General features: G+C 40.6%; 1 protein-coding gene across 10 annotated transcripts in view; it reads right to left on the reverse strand.

Annotated features, from left to right (window-relative positions):
• The window catches only part of adgrl2a (adhesion G protein-coupled receptor L2a), an 88,242-nt gene that overhangs the window by 52,918 nt on the left and 8,442 nt on the right, over positions 1-26,882 (reverse strand). For all 10 annotated transcript variants that reach the window (XR_003297888.1, XM_026345238.1, XM_026345229.1 and 7 more), the window contains exon 2: positions 14,382-14,562. Coding sequence is in view for 9 of the 10 variants with exons in the window: in XM_026345238.1 (XP_026201023.1) it covers positions 14,382-14,457 (76 nt within the window). In the remaining variant the exon portion in view is untranslated. The remainder of the gene's footprint in view (positions 1-14,381; positions 14,563-26,882) is intronic.

Below are 26,882 nucleotides of genomic sequence, written 5' to 3' on the forward strand. Positions count from 1 at the left end.
CAAAAGGGGGAAAAGCTTTCAGATTGGCTCCATATGAAGCAAATGAGATATTTCAAAGCTTTTTTTTTTTTTTTTTTAAATCAAGGTCAGAACAAGACAAATTACCAGCTGCTTTTTGAAATACAGTATATCTGGAAATCCAGGATATAAACGCATATTCATATATAACACATGAATAACAGCGCATATTTCTTTCTGTTAAATTGCTGACACTGGACTGAGTACTAGCTTGTCCTATAGACGTCATATAGACTTCATATGGGCAACAGTTATGGCTGGGTGGGATCCGTTAGCTTGCACTGGCCTACTTTGTGGCTGGAAGGGATCTGGTTCTTTGGTCATGAGCAAGACCTCTGAGTTTGATCTCCAAATCTGCAGCCAAACCCCATGACGATCGGTGCCCAGTGAACACTGTTAAAACACTTACATCACTCTGCGGCGCTTTTTACAATCTCTGCTTCTGGTTTAATGATTTAAAACCGATGCAGTCTGTCCGCTTAAGTAGGAAAACAGAGAGCGTAGCAATTAGGAAATAAATGTGTGTTTGAGGAGTCTGTGAGACTCCTACTGAAATACACTAGCAACCTTTCAAACATGCTGATGATAGGCCCCGTAATAATGATACATTTTCATGTTCAAATCTCGGAGAATCAAACTAAATTGCCCGGCGTACGCAGTTTATTTGCCAGCTGAGTTTGTGCATCATGGACCAAAAGCATGGTTGTAAACAACCTCCAAAAGCCTCTCTCCATTGATTAGGCTCCAGGCTGAACTACTTTCCCATCCTAGTGCTGGATGGTATTTTTGGCACACAGGGAGATGAGTGACACAGACAAATCAATACAAGGACACCCAATAGTCCAGCTAATTCCAGTGAAATGAATGTGTAGTCCTTATTTCATTGTGTACAATAAAGTAATTAATTTCCTGATGCATCAGAAGAACAGCTTTAAAAAGAAAAAAATTCACACAGCGTGTGATCCAGCAAAATAATTTACAACTCCAGGGTTCATACAAAGAAATATCCCCTTGTCAAAACAAGCTAAAAAAAAAACACACACAGCTATATTGGCATATCAGAATCTGCTCATTGTATAATTATTTTGTTTAAGTTCTTTAATATTGTGTAATGGGGGATTTACTTCAAACAAATCCTATTTTGCTGTTTTCATACAGATAATATGAAGACAGCAAAACACCATCGATCACGCTCTGGCGTGACAATGAACTGCAATTACAACAGAATAATATGATCACAGTGAATCGAACACAATGAAAATCCAATGCTTACTGTCTCACTTAACTATATAATTTCATTATTTAAATGAGCCAGAAAAGTAATCATTATTTTGCTCATGGGGTCATTAGCATAATTATCCAAGGAACGCACAATATGAAAATTATTTATTCTCCATATGGCAGCAATAAACCATGGCAAGGATATCAATATGTAGTAGCTGTTAAAATACTGTCTTCCCTTTTTTCTTTTACTCTGAATTTTTCCTTCTAAGTCTTCTGAAATCACATCTAGAATTATCTCAGCCCTTTATTGGCGCAGTTAAGATCACTTGTTGCTATATTGTGTTTCAAGGGCCTTTTAACCTCTGAGCTTTCCACAACTGGGAAGCAGCTGCTGAGCCAACAAAATGGCGCCACACGTAGCACGCACCGCTGGTGCACAGTGCAGAAAGAGAGCCCCGCGACTTCAACTGAGAAGAATTTTGGAGTTGTGTTCATTTTAGCTTGTCGCACACATATCTATTCACTGTTTGCCCTCAAAGGAAAACTCAGCACTCCCCTCTTCACAAGCAGCACACACTCCAGAGACGCCTCGTCAAAATACGAGATCTTATTTTAGCGGCTTTGATGCACTTTCACTTTGTGATAGTGCATCCAAACCTACGCAAGAAGTCAGATGCCTATCAATCAAAAACCAGATAGGAGGAGTTTTACATTCTATGCTCTAATTAAACAGCAGGACAGCGAACGATCAAAGCATAGTTAATAAAATATTATGCGGAAAGCTCAGTCCTGTGACCATGGCAACGTGGTGCAGCAGAGACATCACTGGCCAGATCCTTATCATGGACTTGTTGACACTCTGCTTAATCAGGCATTCACCTACCACCACTAGAAAAGCATTTCAGCTCCTCTTCATCAGTTATGTAGCAAGCTTTGAACTGAGCAGTGATCAGGGCCATTGTGCGATGGCAAAGCATTTAGTTGGGGCTCTACTCATTTTCTCACCAGACAGAAATTAAATAGTGACACTTGAGGAGACTGTATATTTTACAAGCAACATAGAGAAGAGTTTAAGTAGTTTCCTACTCCAAACAGTTGTTCGCTTAAAAAAAAAAAAACATGTCTCTCAGTCTTTTGTCATATGCTTATATTCATGCTGTTACGAGGTGCACAGAACGTTTATTTCCACGGGTTGTAGCACTTTATTACTCCAATGAGCAACCTCTTACTAAAAGCTTCCCATGCTGGCATTTACTAGCACATGTAACCTTTGAGATGACATCGAGCCCATACAGAATCTGCAGCTGAAGAACGGTGTGAAACTCCTGTAGGTAAGGGGACCTATTATATATCATCCCTCTGGTGCTGTAATGTTTAATTCTTTTTTTTTTTTTTTTCCCACAGATGAGTGAAATCAATTGAACAGTGACCATCTGGTACGATATGAGTGTCACTGAAGCAGAAGTAATGAACAAAATGTCTTCCTATTTCACAGAAACAAGGAGTCATTAGGATCTTCAGCAGCCATTTAAGGATGGTCTACCATGTAGTCCAGCTACAGTGCAGCTACACATTACCATGATCAAACCTAAAGGCCTCAGATACGAGGACCATAGCATATATACAGCAAAAATTCAGCTTAACGAGGGCAGCAAACTTCTTCGTCTCTCAATGAAGTAAAATTATTCCACTAGTGCCTAGTGCTGATTATACTGCATAAATGACAGAAGAACTATTGTGCTTTTCATCAGCGCTATCTTGCATTCAGTAAATGGTTTTCATATTAAAATGACCCTTTGTACCTTGAGTTACACATGCTTCCACAGTTAGTCCAGGGGTAAAGCAGAGGCTGATCAAAAGGCCTATTCAGCCACTCATGCTGCCATCATTGTGGCCTGAGCACAAAAGAGGTCTCCAGATTATTTTGATATGAGACCAGATAATTTTTCTGTCGAGGGCCAAAGAGAAGTGTGACAGGGACGCGCCCGATGCTTGTCGTCTACCGTTAACACAACGCTTTGATTTTCCTCGCTGTTCTGATGAGAGCTAAACAGCTGCCCGTAAATGAACCAGCATCTTTGCTCGGTCTGCCATTATTCTGCACTCCTGAGCAGACAAGGTCGCTTGCTGGGGGGATTTGGGGTGAAAGAAAAGTGTGGCCTATAGCATTAGCTTGGAGCCACAGGAAACACAGCTTGAGTCCTCTAGGTTCTGCCACCCTACCCCTTTCTCCCCCTCGTCTCTACGCTACAAGCAAAGGAAGTCTGTGAAGGAAAAGAAACCTTTAAGTCAAGACTCTTCCCACAGTGCTGATTCTATAATCCAGAGATATCTTTTACAACAGCACGTATTCTTAAGAAGTCAGGTCCACACAGGGGAGGAGAAGAAAGAAAATATTGCATATATCCTGCAAACAGCAGGGCATGAGGTAGACTGCTGACTCTGTGTGGCCATTGTAAAAAAGAATTACACCACTGGTTTGACAGATATTAACGTTCTCCTGAATTCCTTATCATTAACTCCAACTCAAGACTATGTTTCTGTTTTTTCCACTTTGTGTGCTGAAAGCTGATGTAATTTTTGGACATGGCTAAGAGAAAATGACAGTCACGGGTGTAGAGGGTTTTTCTCCTCTGTAATTCATTCCATAACATCTGTACATTATTAAACTCTATGACAAGTGATGGTAAAACTATGTCTTATGTGGCACGGATTACTGTGACATGACATCTTAGCTCATGAGCTGATCAGTGAGAGCCCAAATTCATTCTGTAGGGGGAAAAAAACAATGAATTGTCTGTTGTTATTTCATCAATAAGCACCGTTGCACAGTGCCACACTGTAAAAAAGGGATTATGCACATATGTATATACAGCATAATCAAAAGGATAAAATATATAATATGTACATATAATTATGCTGTGTCAGAATCTATGGGATACTGGTTAATGCCAGGCTTTTGAAATATATGTGCACAGAGAGAAGGATCAGAGAGATACAGGGCGAAGAAGAAAAGTAAAAAGAGCAGCAAGGGAACGAGCATTCCAACCTCATTTGTATTCTCCACCACCCAATTCACTCCAGTTCATTTACATCTCTACTACTTCCATAGCAACAGCAGGGGGGCTATCAGGAGCATCTTTGATATAGGTACATGACTCTGAAAAAGAGCTTGTCATTTTTCTGTGAATAGACGCCACGAAAAAAAAGGCTGCAATTTTTTCCCTTCTTTTGGTGTTAAGGTGGGCTTTTTTAAAAACAGAATTTTACCCTGTCAGAGCCTTATTTCATTTTTTTTTTTTTTTTTTTTTTTTTTACATTTACTCTGTTCCTCATCTCTAACCAGCAGTTGTAGACACATAAGCTTGCACAGGAAATGCCATCATTGCACAGGAAAGAAATGTGATCCTGTAGCTTAGGACTTGATGATTTTACTGTGTTCAGACAAAACATGGACACTTGTAAAGACTGGTAGGCAGGAAAGGTTTACGTTTTACTCTAATCCTGTAGAATTTGAACAGATACGAGGCATCAAGTGTCGCTGGCAGACAAATAAAAATGCACTGCACCAGCAGGAAAACACGGCCTCATCAAATTCCATGTACACTTGTATGTAAATCAACCTTTAGGCCTAATTAAGCTCCATGGGGCTCATCAAGGTCATAAATCCCCTTTTTTCATAATGCATTATTGACTTCACATCATCTGAACATGTCGGCTGACTGCACTCACACAAGCACACAATGTCATCTCACTGTCTAATATCGGATAGCCCTGGGGCCAGGCGGTGTGTGTGTGTACTTGTGTGGGAGAGAGAGAGAGAGAGAGAAAGGGGAGTGCTTTTTAGGTCACACAAAAAAGCAAGGACATCTTCTGGTAATGGAACGGCTGCGATGACCATCAAACAGTAAATTTTGTCTCATTGGTCCTTAACCATTGGTCATTGGTAGATTTTAAATTACTATACATTTTGAGATGATCACAGAGAGGTCAAGGCTTTTTCCCCCTATTTTATAATTGCAATGTTAGATTCTGAAAATTCATATAAGTCATATAAACATCCACTAAATTATAAAATTAATAATTATGCCAGCACTGTGTGCCCTGCAATTTAACCTTACACTTTAAATTGTGCAAATTGAAAGTGGGATGACTGCACTTTAAATGTGTTTTTGATTGGTAGTGGACTGATCCTATGAGTCATTCCTGAGGATGTAGGGCAGTTTCTGTGAGGTTCATGGTGCCTTTTAGCGTCAGTGTGCTATGTGGAGCTCATTACTCAGCCTAATCAGTGACAATATCACAGACAACATCAAATGATCCATTTTAAAAAGTGATAAAGATGTAGGCCATTTGTTTTGTGCAATAACTTTCAGACAAGATTTGCTATGTTTTTGTTGGCTCTTCCTCTGGTCTATACCATTGTCACGGTTTCCATTACAAGTGATAAAAAAAAATAGACCCAGATACATTGGGTAGCCCAGGCTTTCTTCTTTGCTCCAATGAAGCGTTTGATGCTTCTCGATTCAATAAGGGAGCATTTCCCAATGGGTCACCAGTGGCAGTACACACAAATGAGAAGGGTCCATCTGCTTGGTTTGCATTCACAAAGTGCACTTTCTCAAGCAGGCCACAGCAGTGGTTCCTCTTCCCAAGACTCAGCTCTCATGTGTATGCATTTGTGCCACATTATTCAGCCAGTGCTTCAACTGACCCCCACCTGGCATTTAAATTCCCTGACCAACTGGGTAGTCATGCCCTGATGACATGACTACTGCTCCAACTGAATTCTTTATGCACCTCTTATTCAGACTAGACTAGAGAGTTTCCGCCTTGTAGCTTAGGTGGATTGTTATGTGACACAATACTATTTTATTAAGGTACCCTAGCTTCATGGGATTTTGTTTCCTGACTGAACTCACTTAAGGTTACGTAGGTTCTGTGCACCTATATAGTACTTATTTAATAAACGCCACACAAGTGAAGCAACAGTTGTTATTTATTTATCTTCTAAAGAAGTATTTTGTTTGAGCAGATTATTGCCTTTAGATGTCCTGTAGTTCAAGGATTCCATCTCATAAAACTTAAAGAGAAAGTTGACCAGGCTAAAATTGAATTATACTCTTGTTTCAATTCATTACAATCCAGAGGCTGAATGATGGCCTTCAATTTCATATGTAGTTTTTTCTCTCCAGTGAACTGATTGTTATACATTCAAAAGAATCCCACTTCCCGGCCCTCCTCAACATTTTTATTAGAAACTTTTAGGCTTGGATTAACCTCATTTGAATCAAGTCCTCAGACTTAGCCTGCTTCCTAGCATTCTCACTCCTCCATCTGTTTCCAGCTCACTCTGTCACAGCAGGGGCACTTTGAAGTTCTCATTTAAGGATTTATCAGATGTCTCTCATGCTTATCGGCCTTAATTATTGCTTGTTGGCTATTTAAAAATAATTTGGGGACATGTTGGGGGATATGTGTGTGTGTGATGGAAATTAGGTAACTGGAGCAACCATTAAGCAAGAGGCAACGGTCCAGCTGAGATGAGTCATTATCATAAAAGACACACTTATTTATTAAGAGGGGTTGACTCAAAGGGACTTATTTCATTTGATTTGTAATATTTCCACAGGGGACATCTGTCTTTGATGACTATTGTCTTCAGCCCATCATTTACTTGAGAGTGACGCCCAAGTCCTTGACATATGGATGCACTCAGGGGTCATAATGACTCAAAAGGTCAAAAGCTGAGTCACACAGGGTCAAGTTGTAGTGGTCTGCCAGAGCACAAATGGTCTCAGTTGATTTGTTATTTGATGGCAGGAAAACCTACACAACTTCACTCTGAATGATGACCTACATAAATGAGGCAATGAGCTAAAACAAACTTGTTATTGACTGCCAGTATATTTTAGCAGACTTTTGAACTCCACTATAATTCAGACTTAAAGCTTCACTAAAGAGAAATTCCTTGAAGAACCTAAAAAAAAAAAAAAGCAAAATACCGAATGTACCGGTGAAACTATGCAAGTTAACAAGCTTCATAAATGAGCACTCAGGCTTCCTTCAAAAAGCCCTGGTTCTAAATCCTTTATATTTATGGGCGTAGTTTCACCACCCCTCGTTTACAGGAGTCTCTTCAGGATTTATAGCAGCTCTAAATCAGGACTGAAAGCAAAAGGACAAAGAGTATTCCACTAAGGGCAAGCAGGGATATCTTGCATCTGACTCTTAAGAGTGAACTGCAAAGTCTGTGAAATCATACGCCTTTCGATATATTATGTTCTCTTAACAGAGTCTGTCATTACATGTTCTGCAATCAGTTTTCATTGGACAACATCCAAACCACAATCACACTTTCCCGTGCATCACCGAACATGCCTTTCAACAGCAGCCTCACAATGAAAACGTGATTACCCACCCCTCGAACACCTGCAGATTGTTGTTGTTTACATTAGATATTTCAGCTGATATGAAATGGAGAACTCACGGGCATGAATCAGTGGTTACATAAATGGCAGTTCTCATAAGAACTCTTCAATGAATTCATCCTTCAGTTGCTGCTGCTGCTGCTGCTGAAATCAGAAGGTGCACATGAACTAAATTGCTCGCGCTGATAAATACATGTAATTCACCGTGTGAAGCAGAAATGCACAGCCTGCACAGTAACAGGTTATTCTCTTGGCATTAGTCACAGAAAAAGTCTACGAACATAGTGTGAAGTGAATATTGCAATGCTGCACTCCATGTGACCCAGACGCTGCAGTCTAATCACCTTAAAATTCCAAAGTATTACAGTAGCAAACAGGAAGCCAAACTACATTTGCCCTTTGACCAGCTGAGCTGGTTCATTTGTCTGGCGTGTGTTGTACATCCTGGTTCCTGTTTAAAACACCATCTAGACTGGATAATCAAAAACATTCTCCTCATCCGCCCTTCCAGACAGCACTTCATCAGCAGTCCTTGCGTGAGGTCTGTCTGCAAACCTTGATGTCCACTACACAAGCTCTAGCAACATAAAAATATCAAAGCACTAAAGAGCCTGCACTATTTCTGTTCTGTGCTCATACAGGTAGTTTTAGGCATTTTCCTTGGTACACATACTATTTTCATTATATATACCAGAACCTTTACAATCAAATCCTGCCAATATGAGATAAAGCTACTTTTTTATTCTACCTCCACAAGTAACACAGGCACAAACAAAAGCACAACTTTTTAAAATGCATATCTCTGACAAATCGAAGCCTGTTTTTACAAAGATGCCCACATACTGCTAGTCACATCTGCCATGGCCAGATCAGACACAACCAACAAAAGCACAGAACGATAAACGCTCCATGAATAATAGGTCTTTGGTTATAGACCACTGCACTGAAGACTGATAAGTCCTATTTGTTTTCCCGTATTGTGGATTCAGAGAGGAGACTCGATTGGTTATCAGAACATTGTTGTGTAGATTGTTTGGGATATACTTGTTAGGGACCCACATGATTGTACTTGGGAAAGAACAGAGTTAGACAAAGCATGACGGTAAAATACATAGCAGACAGGGACATGTGGGTAGGTGACTAATCTAGGGTGCCTGAGAACCCACCCAGTGAGGGTCTCGTGGGACCATTATCCACAACGATCGGCAGAGAGAATGATAGGAGAAGGTAGGTTTTACACTAAGTCTGAGGCTCTGTCACGCTGAACCACTCTTCTAGACAAGTCTGAAACCCAATTAAGGACCGTGTTACAGGTTGAGCCACATGTTGAGAAATACAGCCCTGTTGTTTTGTGTGAGAAGCCCCTAAGACTCATGATTACATTAAAGAAATAGCCACGTCTTTTCAAAAGAAAACCTCTTTGCTTAGGTTTATACAGGGAAAAAAACATAAAGCTTGGGAACCTTGAAATAAGTGGCAAGCTGAGGGATAAATAGACTCATAAAATACCATTTACAGTACTTCTGCCACAACTGACACATGGAGGAGAGAAAACTGGAATCAAAAAAGGCATTGTGTCTACTATCTGAACCGCCGCATCAGTGTCACGGCTGAGATTATGGACAGCAAGAGCAAACAACAAACTAATAACGCTTTCCAAGGTTATCCCTGCATAAGTAACCCTTAAGAAAAATGCTGATGCTGCAGCCAAAACCCACAGATACCTAATATGAGCCACCAGAATGGCATTTAAAGTCTTTGGTGATGGCAGTTAATAATTTAGTTTTAGAAATTCTGGGTTAGCAGAACATCTTATAACTGCCTCAGTAGCCAGGTGAAGGGAGGGTCTGGGTTTGGGTGGGAGGGAGAATGGTGGCAAGATGTCAGACCTCCACCATGCTCTTGCATGACAAACACCAACCTGGAACCAGCTGTGACAAAGCCCTAATCCAGAAAATCCCTCCTTCCTTTGCTGAAAATCCTAATGAGGATTTGAAGAGCTCGGCAGGGAGGAGACCCAGGGGCTGTGGTTACACCTTGCCACTGCTTGCTCTCCCAGTCATTGTCTCCTTATCTACTTATTGGCCAAGCCTGGCTGGCGATGAAAGAGACATGACAGCATGATGGGCCTTCGTACACAGGCCCTACGCCTGCCTGGCTCCAAGGGAAACCAGATTCCGCAAACAAGCAGGATGATATCAAGAGGGAGGTGGAATGACAAAACCAACAAAAGCTGTTTACTAAAGATACATGTGACAAAGAAAGAAATCTCACCTTTAGCCTTAACTTTTTTGGTGTTTTTTTCCACAAATGCTTATCGACAGACAGTGTTTAGGAATTTTCTTCTCTAGATGACATGTAGAAGTGAAACTGTCGGGAAAGCCACCTAGTGGAGATAATGACAAGCAACCTCTAACAGGCTTATGATATCTGGATTTAAACTTAACTTGACTGGATTACCCTGCTAGTAACAACTCTGTCAGTCCGCCCTAACGTTTACCTTATTAGAACACGAAGTCGGCCTAGAAGGAATAGTTCTCAGTGTAGAAAACCGCAAGACTGGCCATCTTCGCAAAGTTATATAAATATGATTTTGTGGTTAAAAGGGTAACCAGAGAAAATAGGTGGTGGCACAGCACTGGGAGATGCTGAATCCTGTTCTTGCAGGTTTGGGCTCACATTAAGCCCTGGGCTTTTTCCTCCAGTAATTACATTTCAGAACACCTTGATTGTCTATTTCATTCCATTCACTTTGGGATGAAGGCTTTAAATCTCCTCTCTTTTTCTTTCACATGGTACAAAAAGAGGACTTTTAAAGGTGCCCTTCCCTGTTGCTCTTGAGAAATCTCAAGTACTTCAAACATTTCAGGCTTTGAGGAGAAACAATAGTGTGGTTTCAGGGTGTACGGAGGGAACTGAAATTTCTCTATGTCAGACCTGTTCACACAAGTTCTGTCACTGAAACACAGCTTTTATATCATGGAAAGCTCTTTATGTACTCCTCAGGCCAGCACATACCCCACAGTAATAAAATGACAGCATGCAATCAAGAGAAAACAACGGTCTCTACTACATAGGACTGCGGTTGGGTCATTTAATTTTTAAAAATTCTTATTCCAGTTGCACTTATCAAGTCCATTTTTTATTGATTCATTGTTTTGATTCCAAAGTGGTTAAAAAAAAGGGGCAGATTTGATGTGCAACATTCTAATTACCTTGTCATCATTTTCTTAAATGAAGCTGGCTTTTGACTGATTACTATGTGTCATCTTTTACACACCTTTGAAGTTTGTAATCTTAGTCACGTACGCCACGTTGACATTTACAAACTGGTTCTGCATTTCACAACTGATAAGTAGAATCAAAGTTATTTTTTGTTAAGGTACTGGCTTCAGATTCTCTTCTAATTTAAAACCGAGTTTGGGTTCCTAACCCTAAACAAGATCCCCATGACCCACTTCACAGTGGTTTGATTTTAATATTTACTAGGTCGTTTAAATGTTGTGATTTTTTTTGTTTTGTTTATTAAACCACCATTTCCACATCATAAAGAAGAAGAAGAAAAATCATTTCTAAAAATAATCCACTACATCAGTAGTGGTTTTATTTACCAGCTCGTTGAATTTTTTTCTGATAATTGATTTCAAGACAGTAATGTTGAACACAAAAGGGGAAAATGCATCAAGAAACTCAAGAGATAAACACCAGGAAAATGTAACATAGACACATTTTCTCCTGATATATTTTTGGCACTACGTCTGGCATGGTGCAAACTTTGCCCTCCCTATTTCCTGGCACAGAATCCTGGCTCTGCTCTCTCATTTTGCCTCACCGTAATTCTAACTCCTTCTTCAGGAAAGCCTTTGAAGAGAGTGCATTGCTGAACTAGGTATGAATTGTTATTCTGTTGGTTATACAGGTAAGTCTTTTTAACCCCACCATACTTGACTAAATTATGTTGGGAGACACCTGAGTCAATTTAATCATGTGTTGCAAGGGAAAATAATAAGTTTTTACATCTTAGAAAAAAAATCACATATTATTACTTTATAAATTACAGCTTCACCTCATGAGTTGAGTTGCTCTGTTGACATCTGCAGAGGACGGCAGCAGGACAAAAGGAAATAAACCTACTCCTTAAAAGAAGATCTCTCTAAAACTATATCAAAGCAGGTCAAAGTAAAGAATACTAACTAAAGTGACAGATATGTTGGGACCTACAGCATGTATTGTGTTGTACTGGTGCTTTTATTTGATATGTAATATATAAATAAATATATTTAATTTCATATTCTGGGGGAACTTATGAGAGGCAGATATTAAAAGGAATTGCCAAAATCAAACTTGACCAGGAGACAATACTGACTTGTGTCCTTTGGTATTGGTTGTGGAACATATTCGACTTCCATGTTATAACCAAAATCCCAGATGATATTTGGTCTCATATGAATATGCCCACATTAATACTGATATTGATTAAGGTATCTATGTCATAACAGAGCCCTCCTGGGCTTAGGATTACGGGCACGCTGTGAGAGCACTGGCTCAAATTTATGTTACAAGACCTTCAAACAATTATAGTGTATAAAACTAGATATTCCAACAAAATTGTTATTAAAGTTGCATGATGACAGAACAAGACTGCAATGAAAATGTAGCTGTTTATATGTAGGACAGAAATGATATGGCCAATATCTCTATTTCAAACATATGCAGCATAATTAAAATAATAAGTCAAATCAATTTCAGAAAGTAATGTCACTCTCTGGGCTGCTGGGCTTGTGGATGCACACGGGCCATTAGTATTTCAGGGTTAAGATGTGGAGAAAATAAGGAAAATGTGAGATGAAAGGCTTGGGTTGGCAGTGAGACAGCCAAACAAAAACACTTGAATGAATATGAATATGAGTCCAACTAGTGGAGTCAGATGTGGAGGACCAGACATGTACTGCATAAAAGGAGGTCAGAGGCAGTGACAGCTATAATATCAATCCTAGTTGGAAATATTGGTTCCTACAAAGATAAAAAAAAAAAAAAACAAGAGAGGGAAAAAAAACTAACTTTAAACTATTTACAGCATTCCACTAACCCATTTAATTCAATTATAAAAATGCATTAAAAAGATATTAGGGGTAGATGCAGTTTAATGAAGCATGTTTACTTGAGGATATTGTTTGTAATGAACTGTTTCTGGGCTGATCTGTGAGGCTGAGATGGGAAATAGGGAGGAGGCGATGGGGGAGGGCAGCGAAAGAAGAGGAAAAGGTGAATGACAACTGTTCAATTTATGGACTAAGTCTCGATTTGGAGTGGGCATTTCCTAAAGTAAAAGAGTCACGGCTCATTCTGTTTACCTCAGCAAAGTGTCTTATAACTGTACTAAGGCTCATCCATTGCATCATGTTTGCTAGATTCACCCGGACTGATCAAGGAATTAGTGGTGCAGTGTCAAAATCCCTCACTGGCTTCCCACAAGCACTGCCGACTGACTTTATGTAGGTTCCGGTGAAACCAGGGGCAGTGCAACATGGGACAAAACCTCCCTTGAGGTGAGCTCCTACCCTCTAACTAGGTTTTAAAGTCTGTTATCTTTGCATGTGGTTTCTACAACAAAATGTCAGAGCACCATGATGTATGGAATACATATGTTGATGGATTTTAAGCTCCTTTTCTGTGACTTTCTGTTTCCTAAATCCACTGACGCCTATAGAGACCACACACTGAGACCACACTAAGAAAGATCAAATCCAAGCCAGATGATACACGAGAAACACATATGGTGTCATATATTACGCCACAGTGACTTGTAACTGTAAATTGAGCAGCTTGAGAAATCATTACCTTCAAAACTTTAATCAATAATCCAACATTATTGGGTTTAAAAAAGAAAAAGAAAAAAAAAACGAGTGAAGCAGGTTTCGTGAACAGTTGGCCAGAGCTTCAACAGTTGGCACCAGCGAACCAAATCTGTAATGGCTCTTCTGATATACTGCACTGAAAAGACACCAACTTCGGTTTCTTTTTTTTTTATCAAAGCATTAGACATCAAAGTAACGCACCTCTATTTTTTTTTGTGCTTAAACACCAATATGTACAGGATACAGTTTACGAGATTCATAAATCCTGTGACTATAATACAGCTGAGAGTGATTTAATCAAAGCTAAGCACCCTATGATTAAATATGTTCAAGCTTTATATTTTTTCGAGGTGTGAAATCTGTGTGTGGCTGCCATGAGACAGAACATTTTAGTGGGGAATTTACAAATGGATCCAGCTCTGATGCCACTGGGAACAACTGACGCTTTCAAGCAGAAAATCTCAGACAACTCACAATTTACCAACTAATGAAACCACTCAAGATTATCCCCCATCCGCCTGTGCCCACTGTCCTCACAGCTGCATTACTTACACAAGCACTGCCTGCACTCAGAGGAGCAACATTGGCTTAACTCATAATTTGACCGCTTGTGCTACATTTCTAAATAAGACGTTAGCAGTATATATATATATATATATATATATATATATATATATATATATATATATATATATTTTTTTTTTTTTTTTTTTTTTTTATTTTATTCTGGCACTGGTCGTCATGGAGCCTAAAACAATACTCATTCAAAATATGCTCTAAAAATTCTGGCATGAGAGCAAATCAGGATGTTTTTAGAGAAAACAAAGACGGCTGCTTCATATGTACTTACCCTCCGTGGAGTGTACTTGGGCTAGAGTGATGAGAAACCAGCAGAAGACGTGCAGTTTCCACAGGTAGCATGCCATGGCGTCTGGTGTTGGATTTGGCTGGTCTACGTCGTGACAAAAAGGCTCTGATTAAAAAGGTCCAATCCAGCCGGTTTCAGATATGCTCATCGTTGATCCTCTCACCTGCGGGGCAGACCACAAGAGATGATCGGTTCAGGGACGAAATGTATGTAACTGTGTCTGTGTTCACAGAGGAATTCACCCTGACACATATTTTATCACAAGGCGTGCAATGCCAAATTCACATCCCACTGCAGAAATATGACAAATGTCAAGCTGTGAAATGATACAAACCCACGCAAGCCTCTAAAATAAGCCCCCCCAAAGGTCAATAATCCTGAGAAGGGAAATCTCTTAAAAGCAGCCGAATGTTAAACATTTCACTGGTGGGGAAGGGGATGTGGGAGAGACCAGTGCTGTCATCAAACAGAGGTCTGCCCTGCCCATCTCCTATTGACCTATAGCAAGTGATGCCTATCAGTGCTCAGTCAAATAATACTTCCTGTATATTTTACTCTATATGCCCTATCGCAAAGTAACACATGAGGAGGGATTTTAAAGTCATGTTATATATCAGCAATAAGTTTACCACCCCGATTTATCAGTTTCAAAATTCACTCTGTTAAATTTTATATCAAAAACTAGAACGACCGTTCAGAAAAGTCGAACCTGGAGTTGAGAAAATGGCAAATTGACACATCGAAACTCTACAGCCACGTGGCAAAAATGCCAAATTAACTCACAGTAACATTAAATGCTTGGTAATAGCTTTATGAACATTAGTCAAAAAGCTTTCCATCCTGCATTAGCTCAGCTTGTCTAAGTAATCAATGAAAAAAGTCTTTAGTCTGTGTCTTATTTGGTCAAATACTGATGCTACCGGGCCAGGAAACATCCAGCATAATATATTTTTTAAAGGAGTCATATTTATTTCAGTATGTTTGAAACTAACCCCATTATCCTGTTGTCAAATTTCCTACTAGTGAAATTCCCCCTTCTACTTAAGCAGAGCTTCAAAAGTGACAGTGCTTCTGTTCGAGTGATATTTTCTTTCTCTTCATCCATCCCCACACTCAGGCCAAACAAACAAACAAATAAAGAAAACCGCCCAGCAAATGGTCACTGCTGTTTGTTGTGGCCGACCACAAACACCCCTTATCTCTCCAGTCCTGTCCTCACCCCCCCCCCCCCCCCCCCCCCGCCCCCTTGCTTCTCGCTTACGTTTCTCTGAGCCAGAATTCCTCTCTCCCCGCCTCACGCATACCTGTCCCTCTAGTACCGGTCTGTTTGAATGTTTGTTTTTGCTCTCTTTCGCTACAAAAGCAAATGGCCTCCTCCCTGTCATGGAGACTGTGCTGGAGCGGTGTAGGGTGAAACCTAATGCCTACCTGCACGCCCAGGCATGCGTTTCTCACTACTAACGGCTCCCTTTTGTCTGTCTGTTTACACTGCTGGGCTAAGCTCAGTCCTCTCACTCCCTTGAACCATTAGCACATTCACCATGGGATATGGCATCACTCTGGCAACAAGGCACATAGGACCCCATTAGAAAGAGTGTATTTTTTTTTTTTTTTAGCACATTCAAAAACAACATTGCATTTTTTTCAGCGCGTGCAGTCTACAGCTGTTTGTTAAGATTCAAGGGACTGAATGTTATCCATCACACGAGCGTCTAACAAGAGAACTCAAGTGAAAAGATGGAGAGGAATTCTGTTTGTCATGTACAGTCACAGCTGCACAAATCGGCTTCAGCTGACTCCTCACGCTCGGAGAATATGCACAGCCCGAAGAGCCTTTGATCTATTTTGTCTGAGTTCTCAGACAGTGTAATAATTCATCACTGAGAAAACATGCAGAGCGCACACATTAGCCAACAAAGTTATAATTAAGTCCGCCATAATCAGCTCATCTAGTATGACATTAAGCCTCACCTGAGACCTCTAATTTTAGAGCCATTTAAAAGAGGTTAACAGGAGCAGAGTACTGCAGCCACAGTGTATTTAGTTTCAATGGAATAATGTGCAGTCGTATAACTCGACAAATGAAAGTTGATCACGGAGACAAACATATTAGATTCCAACAAAACCCTAACGCTTATTGTTTAGCTGATAAGTGCATGTGGCATCAATTAAATTTATCAAGCCAGGGACTCTGTGTAATCAGCCTACACTCAAGGTCCGTACAGTGTAATGAGACCTTAAGCAGATTGTCTCCACAATAAAGTCGTATAGTGAGCATATATGCTTAAGGATCTTTATCCAAGTCTTAGCTCTGACTGTTTTGTCCAGTTAGTAAGAATGACAGTAGTTACATCACACATACATTTAAACGTACTGAGATCTGAGTGATGTTATTCTCAGTCAAATGTTGTATTGTAAAGTGAATCATTTAATTGAGTCATTTAATTGAAAACTCACATTAATGTAACAGTTTGACTGAAGCGTTTAAAGGGTTCAAGGAAGCCCAAGTTCCTGCTTTATTTGTCGTTACTTGTTTTTAACGGTGGAACATTTACGGAGCAGAGTCACACAGACTCTATCACTTCAGGTGTTAGTTGTAGCATTAAATTTGTTTCGCTGTCACTCAAAAAAAAAAAAAAAAAAAAAAAAGGTTTATTTTTCATTCCATCATTCTTTTATCAAATATACTTCCACTTTGCATCTGGTTCACGCAGCGACCTCTAGGTTGCGTGCACAGAATCAAAGCACAGTACACTACGGTATGTGTCAAGTGCGATTTCATACACTGATGCTATGCCTGGTCAATACGCTTGCATGATGTGACATAATGATATGGATGCTGCACTCAAAATTGGAAAAATGTGCATTTTGTTTTAATCCATATGTCTCTTTGGTGACTGCTGGTGTTTGCTTGTACACCTGTAAACAAACTATCATAATTGTCGGCTTGAGATAAGAGCGTTGAATCAGTTTGATTATTCTTGCTTCCCTGTCATCTTTACTTAGTGTAAAAAAAGAGGCGGCATGCTTAACAGACCTCCCGTGTTAGAATGTGAAGACAAAGACAAGATGCCTTTAAACAGTTTTGCCTCCAAGGCAGTCGAGACCCCCTGCCGTGACAAAAAAAAAGCGGAATTCAGATACCTAGTACATGGGGATGGGTGCTCTGTAAATCTGTAAACGATAACAGTCCTATACTTTAATATATTTTGTATCATGCTGTGAGTGTTTAACATGCTGAGACACCAAAGGCACGTACTGGAGGGAGACTGCCGGACTGCCGTTCTCCTCATTAAAAGTGCTGAGGTCTCCCCTCTCAGCTGGAGGTTTCTTTTCTGTCTCCACCATGTAACAGAAACTGCCAGTGATCATAACTTGACTGTTTTCTTAAATAGCCCTCAACTTGGGTGTGATCTCATCACGCAAGTTTTAGCGTCTGCAGCGGTGTGTCGTTGTGCTGCAGTGTGGCGCTTCTACGGGGGTGGGGGGGACGGACAGATGACAAAGAGCGCCATCTTCCACGTGGCTTCCGCTCTTTTATGAGACGCGCGATCAGGGCGATGTTCTGTGATTGTTAAGCACAGATTGCTAAAATGTCAACAGGCATCACACGGTTTGGGCTAAATATGAAGTCACTGCAGACAGATGTTTAAGTACTCTGAGAAATGGAGAAGCCACAGGGGCGTGGGCCCAGAGGCTTTAAACATATGTGGAGTTGATATATTTGCAATAAACGACAGAATGCTTTATAATTGACAACTGAGTGACAAAACTGTGAATTGCAGGAACACAGTTGGTCTTCTTAAGAAAAAAAAAAGGCTTAGTAACTGGGAGGAAGGGGGTTATTAGAAGGAAGCAGAGGAGGGTTGATTGAAAAGGACAGTTTGAAATTTGAATGCAGCGGGGGTCTGAAAACAAGAGGCAGATGTGAAAGAATGCCAGGCTCCTTAGACAAAGCTCCTGGTTGTCTCTCTCGAGCTGTTAGAGGGCCACAGGAGAACAGAAGAAGAGTTGGGCCATTCTATTAAATGAGGTCTTGGTGAATGGAGGAGGGGGGGGGGACCCAGAATAAAGAACCTGAGTGGGGGGGGGGGGGATTGAGTTACAATAAAAGATTGACAGCTTGCAAGTCTTGCTTGACCCTTAAATTAGCCCCTGAGCTTTCAACAAACCTGAAGAAAGAGTTGGGATGTTAATTGTCACGGAACATCACAGGGATGCAAAGGAAGGGAAACATGGGGCCGGAGATTCACTGAAATGTAAATCAGAACCAACAGACCACCACATGTTGAATGGAGGGGGGGGCACATTTGGTTTCTATTGGGTTTTCCCAACAGCATCCTCATACATACTGTAAGACTTCTCTTATCTCTGTTTCTCATGCCCACTTTGAGGGAAAAAACTCAAATACCTGGGGACACAGAGCTCAGTCACAGAACACTCAGCCTCAGCTGTGGAGGAAATATATTCCCAAAAGAGATTGCATTCCTGCTTTGACACTGCTGAAGATGTACAATTTGCAAGCGTAAATCAGAAAATTCGCACTCCAGAGGAGAGAAACTGGACTGGTGATCGGATGAGTCTGGAGCCCCACTGAGTCAGATATGGGACAGGGAGGAATCAGAGGCCGACCCCTCTGCTGAGGGAATGATTGAGAGCAGCACAGGGCCAGAGGAGCTGAATGACACCCAGCCAAACACTGTGTGACTGCTGGTGCCCCGAACGCAGGTCCTGACAGGAGTTCAGCCAGTAAAATACCAGGTCAAACGTGCATGCTGCACAACGGGACAGCTCGGCTATGACAGAGGATGGGCGTGGGAGGGACGGGATGAGAAAACAAAGCACAGAGCAAAAGCATGAGGGAGGTTTCTGTTTGGGGGGTGGGGGGGGGTTCTGTTATATAACACTTTATAACACTATTTTTAGTTCAAACCCATTATGACCAGGGATGTTCGATAAGGATTGCCATTTGTTCACACTGCTTGTAGTTACACTGAACTGCAGGTCCACATTTATTTTTCATTTCAGGTATTAACCAACTCATTTCGTCATCTTGGAGTCGTTAATAAAATTGTTTTTGAATCAGTGGGTCGTAATGTTTAGATTGTATGAGTCAATGCCTTCGCCTTATGCAAGCCACACAAAAGCATAAAAAATCCAGAGCGTGTGTCATAAGTGTGGTGCTTGTCATGCTCATTGCTCTTAGTGTTTGCACCATTCATCATTTTTATGAGCCACTCAATTAATCGATTAGAGTACTCCCCACTGGTCAGGACATATGGCTTCTAAATACAGCAATCATGAGCCAAGCCATGGCACACTGCAGCTCATCAATACATTTATGTAGACCAAAATGGATATGTTATCCAAAGCAAAATCAGGACATGGAATTAAATCTAGTTTTAAATGTGACAATCCCGTGTTTTTTAGTGAATATCTTTCCATTTAAAATGTTTTTTTGTGTGTCTAACGTAATAGTTTTCAGCTGTGCCCCTGGGTGCTAAGTGTTACATTGCCCTCTGCCTGAATATAGCAGTATATTAAATCCATAGCCTCATAATCACTTTAGCAATGCAACAAAAATCCTATTATTGCTAAAAGATACCTACACCTGTCTGTCCACATAGATTATAGCCAGGTGATTGGCCATGGTAACAAAGTTTTAATACAGGCGCCATACATTCTTACTTGTAATTTTGATGTTTTACTGGGAAGTGAAGTGGATTATCTCGAATGAAATTTCAAAATGTCATTTCCACTTGCTGATAGCACAAAACTATTCCTTTCAGGTCTGTTGAGATAAGAATGATTCAGCCAGGGCCGTTAAACGGTGTCTTTGCCAAATGTTCCTCCGCTTAGGAATTAATAGGCTGACATTAATACAGCAAGATAAATAGGAAGGTCAGGAATGGGAGCCCTGCCATTATATGGGCGTCTCATGGTGATAGTACCTGCCAATCAAGTCCAATAAGTCCTTGACACGTCATGATTCACCTTGGAAGGCGCAGAGCGAATGCAATATGTAGTGTACACTCTTCTGTCCAGAAACCTAATCCAATTAGTATGTGCACATACATACTCTGCAGGGCTGCTGCTCTGAGAGCACATTAGGACACCATAAAAGAAACATTTGTTGTGTGATCCAGTTTGCCTCGGCTAAATTAGTCAAAACAAATCAGGGATTATACAAACCACGCTCGGCAGTTGGCCCAGACACTCTCCCAAACTCATCTTCTCAATTTCAGCACGAGTACATCATCATTGCGTTCATGCAAAAATAATGCAATGCAATGTGGCTACACAAAGAGAAGCAGTGACGGAAAGAGAAAAAAAAAAAAAACACACACAACAACTGCACATTCACAGCCACACAAAACCACTGGGTGTCAGGTAAAAAAAAAAAAAAAAGAGTCTGTGGTGAACGAATAAAATAAACAGTGGAGGTCAGAAATGTGCTCACAGGGGTCACATCCACTGAAAAACTGTTCCTGAGTTCTGCAGCTTGTGTAACTCATTGTGTGTGTGTGTGTGTGTGTGTGTGTGTGTGTGTGTGTGTGTGTGTGTGTGTGTGTGTGTGTGTCCACTCATCTAAAATGACATGTCTGTTTGCAGAAAAAGGACCAAGCCCTTTTGGCTGTACAAGGCCTGGTTTTAGTCTATGATAATAATGCGCTGTATTTACTCGGATATGCACCAGTAAGCAGCTTTTGTGACCCTCCCCCCTTTAAAAAAAACCCCCTGCTCTATCCTTCTATTAAGGACCTCACATCAATAATGCACTGTGATCGCGAGGCGTTATTAAACAGGATGATAAATTTTTAAGGTAGCGGGCTGCAACACAAAACACGAGGAAAGTAATGGAGACGATGACTTGCGCGAGACGTTTCGAACGGAGAGGGAGCAGGTGGGAATGTGTGTCATTTAGCCATGTCTTTCCTCATCTGAGCAGCGAGAAACAAACGAGAAAGTGAGCAATTATCTTTGGAGACGAAAGACACGAGGAATGTTTTAACTCCACCTTCAATGAAAGACGTGCTATTAAGTAAATCCTTGGCTTATACTGAATGTACAATCCTAAAAATTGAGTCATAGCCCATTCTGCACAATCCACATCTCAATTGTCTAAAAGCTCCAAAAATCCTTTGCTTCTTTGTTTGCTCTGCTTGTTGAGCTACATCTCCTCTTTTTGACTGGTATATTTAATGGTGGCTTAATAACAGCTTTTACCTGGATTCACCTCTGTCGCTGCACTTTTCCAGTCTACTTTTCTCTTAATACAAAAATTTGTCCAAGTGAGCATTAAGAAAGCTGCTCTTTTTGAATCCTTAAAAAAAAAAAGAAATCCTAAAAATGCACACACGCTTGGAAAGCAGTGATTGTGTTTCTACAGTGAATATTTAGATTTTTGAAGGGTGCTAATTTTTTCAGATTAGAGGCGCTGTGCATAATGTGGCTAACCTTGGCTCAGTGTCTAATTGAGGCTTTTAACCTTTCTGTGGCTCGGAGGAAGGACAAACACGGCCAAAACAAGGGACACCACATAATCTCAGTCCTCGTAAAAATAGATAACTGCACAAGGACCTTAACCTTACAGCAGAAGCAATATTATACAAATGACTTCAGGAGTAGATCCACTGTAGCCTACTTCACCCGAGCACATTTCTATCCCAGCGCTGCCGTCTGTTTTTGTTTTTTTTTTTTCCAATCTAAAAGACGCCACGAATGTCTTTGTCAAACTGGGGTAACGGTGTATGTCAACTTAAAACAAGGTATGGCTGTGTCAGGAAGCTCAGACAAAAGAAGTGGGTGTAGCCTTTCCAGGACGCAATCACTTGTCAGCCCTAAATCTTCACTCAGTGCTGCCCTGACAGGTAATGGTGCTTGTTAAACCTGATGAAGGGATATTAGCCTTTTTTCAAAGACACTGAAAATGTCTAAAAGGCATTTAGCTGCTGCTCAGAAATGCATGCTCTACACGCATAGCTGCACGTGAAACATATTCTCAAAAAAGAGGGAAGTGATAGGATAAAAAAAAAAAAAAAAAAGAGCAAACATTTAATGCCATTTATAGACACAGCAACGTGACAGAGTGGAGTAATTGAAGCCGCTTTGAATTTCCAGGCAGCATCATTAGGTCTCCTTGTGCGCTTTCAGTGTCACTACTCCCTGCCCTCTCCCCACCTTCGACTGTGAAAGGGAGAGGACAGTTTTGGGGCTGAGCCTCTTCCACGGCGTTCATTAGCATAACATCAGCACTGTGTGTGTGTGGGGGGGGGGGGGATTGTGATGTAAACAAGCTGAGATTGGCTCATTCTCGCTCCCCTATTTTAATAAGTATGGTGCTGCAGGATCTCACTCCCCGCTGCACAATGGATCCGTCTCTCAGTTCAGGACTAAGAGTGAGAGAGAGAGAGTAGATATTTAAATGTGAGAAAGTTTCAGCTCCGGTTTGGATGAGAGAGATGTCATGTTGCAAAACCCGCCACTCAACAGACGAACATAAGATCTGACACTATTAAAGGATAAAGGACAGGAAAAAATACGATATTAAACTCACATCGTCTGTGAAAAAGCATCGTCATGCAGCAAAAAATGCTTCTTTACAAGAATATTCCTCAGACTCCAGCTGACCATGATTCAGGCTTGACATGATTAAAAAAAAAAAGAAAAGAAAAGAAAAATATGTAAATTGATCCGTGGCTTATGTTATCATCCCCTGCCACCCACAGTAGGATAGCAGATACAACAATCACTGCTTCTGCACCTTGTGTATATTAAATATGTGTTTGCTCGTCTGTGATAACAAAATGGGGGAAAGCAAACAGGGTTTTCTTTTTTGTTCCTTTTTTTCTTCCCTCTGAATAACTGGACCAAAGTCAGAGAATCTAAAGACACAAGGAGAGAGAGGGAGAGAGAGAGAGAGGGAGCAGCCAGATACAGGAGACTGTCAAGCGGACTACGATAAAACATTCACTGGGAAATTATCTCCCTGTCATAAGGCCCTCCTGTTTTGAATACCAAAGGGATTAAAATTCCCAAACAAACCCTGCAAGGGTGACCAATTTTGTGCTCTGCCAAACGATATCGGATTGAAGTACGGGTAGCACCTTTGAACCACCACACTGGAGGTAGGATGAAGCAGAGATTTTAATCTCTGTATCTCTGTATAGGTAATCCACTGAAGTGTAATTGCTACAGCTCTAAGTTATACAAAATAATGACAGGAGAATAAGGCTCACTATGAATATGAAGTGAGTGATAACAAAGTCCCATTGGCGCTAAAGCAATAGTTTGACAAGGGCTCTTGCTGAAGAGGAAATGCTCCTCTGAACATCAACAAGCATTTCTGCAAGGTCGTTTTTTTTTTTTCCAACACGACACCACTCAGACCAACATAATGTACTGAGCGGTGCAGATGAAAGATGCTTTATTTGATTAAATGGCCAGTAAATTATATTGTAAAACGCGCTTTATCTTTGCTTGACCTGCCTCTGTTAACACAATCAACCATTATTGTCTTTGCGTGTAAAGAATACGCTAGCAGACAAAAGAGACGTGAGAATGAAACGCACTTCTTAATGTGTCAAGAGTTTTTACATCTCGCACAATGCGGCCTGTTGAAATTACAGTGCAATGCTCTCGCTTTCTCAAACTCGCACAAACTGAGTGGAAATTAGCAACCTTTCACTATCGCCGCCCTATGCAGCGGAAAAAAAAAAAATATTTTGAAAATAAATCATTGCAAAAAAACGGAAAAGCGAGTTAACTGTGACACTTTTTTTCGATTTTATTGTGAACAAGGTCATTGGTGGCAAGGTGAGTGCACCGATTAATGAATTCAGCATTTCTTAATATGGAAAGCACCCTTTGTGTGTTCCAATAGTCAGGCGATAAATACATTTAAATCTTTCTAAATACCAGCTTTTAAAGGATTTGCATCTGTCAAAGTTTACTGAAATTGACAAAAAAAAAAAAAACTGTCAGCAAGCGGCAAGGCTCTGTAACCTCAGATGAGAAATTCTCCACTAGTTAATAAATATTCAGCCCTGTCCTGAGAATATTTTCCATCTCTGTCATCCTATGATTTATGCACCAAAATATCCACAGCGTCAATTAGCACTTTTGTTTGGGGCTATTACTGCATGCTCCAGTTGTATGAATCGTATTATGAAAGCTTCATTAGACATTTTTGTCTTGGCGCAAAATGTTTAACTTCTGGTAAAGTTTAAATGCCAAGTGTGCAGCTGAGAGCTGAGAGAATGTTTCTGCACTGTCCTCAGGTGATGTCTGCACACTCCTCCCTTTTTTTCTACCTGCTTGCATTATGCAGAGGAACCTATGAACCTTTTCAGGTGAGAGAATAAAAGATCCTTCTTTTTTGGCTTTAGCAGTAAAGTGAGTAGGCGTTGCAGTTTTCTGCAGCATTCAGAATCTCTCGCTGGCTGTTGTGCTCTGTGTCTGGTTGCTACATTTCGACTCCTGGGGTTCATCACAGGCAGATCTTTTAACACTAAAGATTTTACACTAAATATCTAAAGGAAACATACTACCTCACCTCCAAACACAGAAGACGTTATCGGGCAACAAAGTACAGCAAACTTTTCCGTCCTTTAGGCAGGTCTCGGCCTCTGCGAGCTGCAGCTCTTCGGCTACCCCCGGGCCTGCTGGACCTATTTCTGATGGTAATGGCTGCAGGAGCCGTATCCTGTCAGCTCACTCCAGACTCACTAGTAATCAGCTCGAGCTGATGAATGACGGAAATGCCACTGGCACCACTTTTTGCAACAACAAAAATGCACCCATGTCTGCCCCCCATTTGACTGTCCTCTTTACACTGCTTTCCCCCCCATTTCCATCAACTACTACAGAATAGCACTCATCACATTGGTTCAGCTGCTGATGCTGAAGCTAAAAATGAAACGTGTGTTGCCAGGCACAGATGCAGTGCTCTGTGCTTTGCTCAGAACCTATGTCCAGTTATCATTTAACCTTGCTTTGATTGTATCACTTGGTGATTCATAGAGTCATATGTCACCTTTAATTCTCCCCAAAGATACACTGAATTACAATATATATATATATATATATATATATATATATATATATATATATATATATATACATTTTATGTTATCTAGCCCATGTTGGCATCTCATTAATTGACAACCAATCAGTGCCATCCATCTTCAAAAAAGTCAGGCGGCGCAGCTACACGTTTCAGGTTTTATAGACTATTTTTATGTAGTTGCAGTACGCTACATAAAAGAGTGTGTAAAACTTGAAAACGCACACAATTACACTTTCGCACTGCAGTTAAGTCCAAGGATTTCTTTTACTGTGCAACTAACGCGCCTACAATTGTCATTTTAAAAAAATTCATAGTGAAGAGAAAAAATGTACCTTCACATTGTTATAATTTTCAGGTGGACTGACAGTAAAAACTTTGCTGCATTTCAAATGCTGGATTAACCAAAAAATACAGTATTACAAACCTGAAATTGTTGATATTTGGAGACGCGCGCGACCCGATATTGATGTTGAAAGTCATACTATTACTTTTCGTAATTAACGGGACTAGTGAATTAATCGCTTTTAAATCAGCGCTAACAAATATTGCAGCCACACTAAAGAAATGTAAAAACTTATATGTTCCCTATGTGCTGTCCTGATTTAGAGGAATCTGTAATGTCAACTCAATTGTCGTTTTGTGGCTAATTCCATGTCTTCTCGCTTCTTCACATCTCACTTCCAGTGATAAAATACCAGGTGTGAAGTTGAAGCTGCAGTTCTCACACTCATCTTAATTACTAGAACCAGTGGTAGGGACTGAATAGCTGAATAAGACAAACAGGTCGCTCTAATGGATAAAGCAGTCATGGTATGTGTGATTTATAGCAGAATTCACACCAGCAGAGCCTCACACCTCATTTAGAAGGAGGCATGATAAATGATTAGGGCAGTCTGTATATGAGTTTTTCTTGTATTTTTCTTGTGCAAATGCCAAAAAAGGATCAAATCATACACACTGAGATGTCAATAGCAAGCATTCCCATTTTAATCATAAATACATCATTTCTAATTTTCCTGTACGCGCACACAAAACACACATTCAGGGGCTCAACTTATCTGCAGTATTTAAGATGGTCATTACCTAACCACCACCCCCCCCCTCCGGTAGTTGAGGAGGAGCTAGAGCCGACGGGCAGCATTGAATGCCAGGGCTGGCACAGCTGTCCAAGCAAAGCTGTAAAGAGAAGTCACCGGCCACTGTCGCTCAATCTTCCCCTGTGTTAATCCCACACTGTCCGCAGTCATGCCCATGCATCGCCTTTCACACTCCTAAGTTCAATTTGGCAGAAGAGTGGGCATGTTGCGTCACTTCTCCTGGCTGAAAATCGTCTTGGCTTTGTTCCCTTCTAATAATCTTTATTCTAAGACAGCATGATGGCTGTATTATGATGTACAATTGATTCAATATTCATT

This window comes from Anabas testudineus, chromosome 4 (genome assembly GCF_900324465.2).
Source record: "Anabas testudineus chromosome 4, fAnaTes1.2, whole genome shotgun sequence".
Lineage (NCBI taxonomy): Eukaryota > Metazoa > Chordata > Actinopteri > Anabantiformes > Anabantidae > Anabas > Anabas testudineus.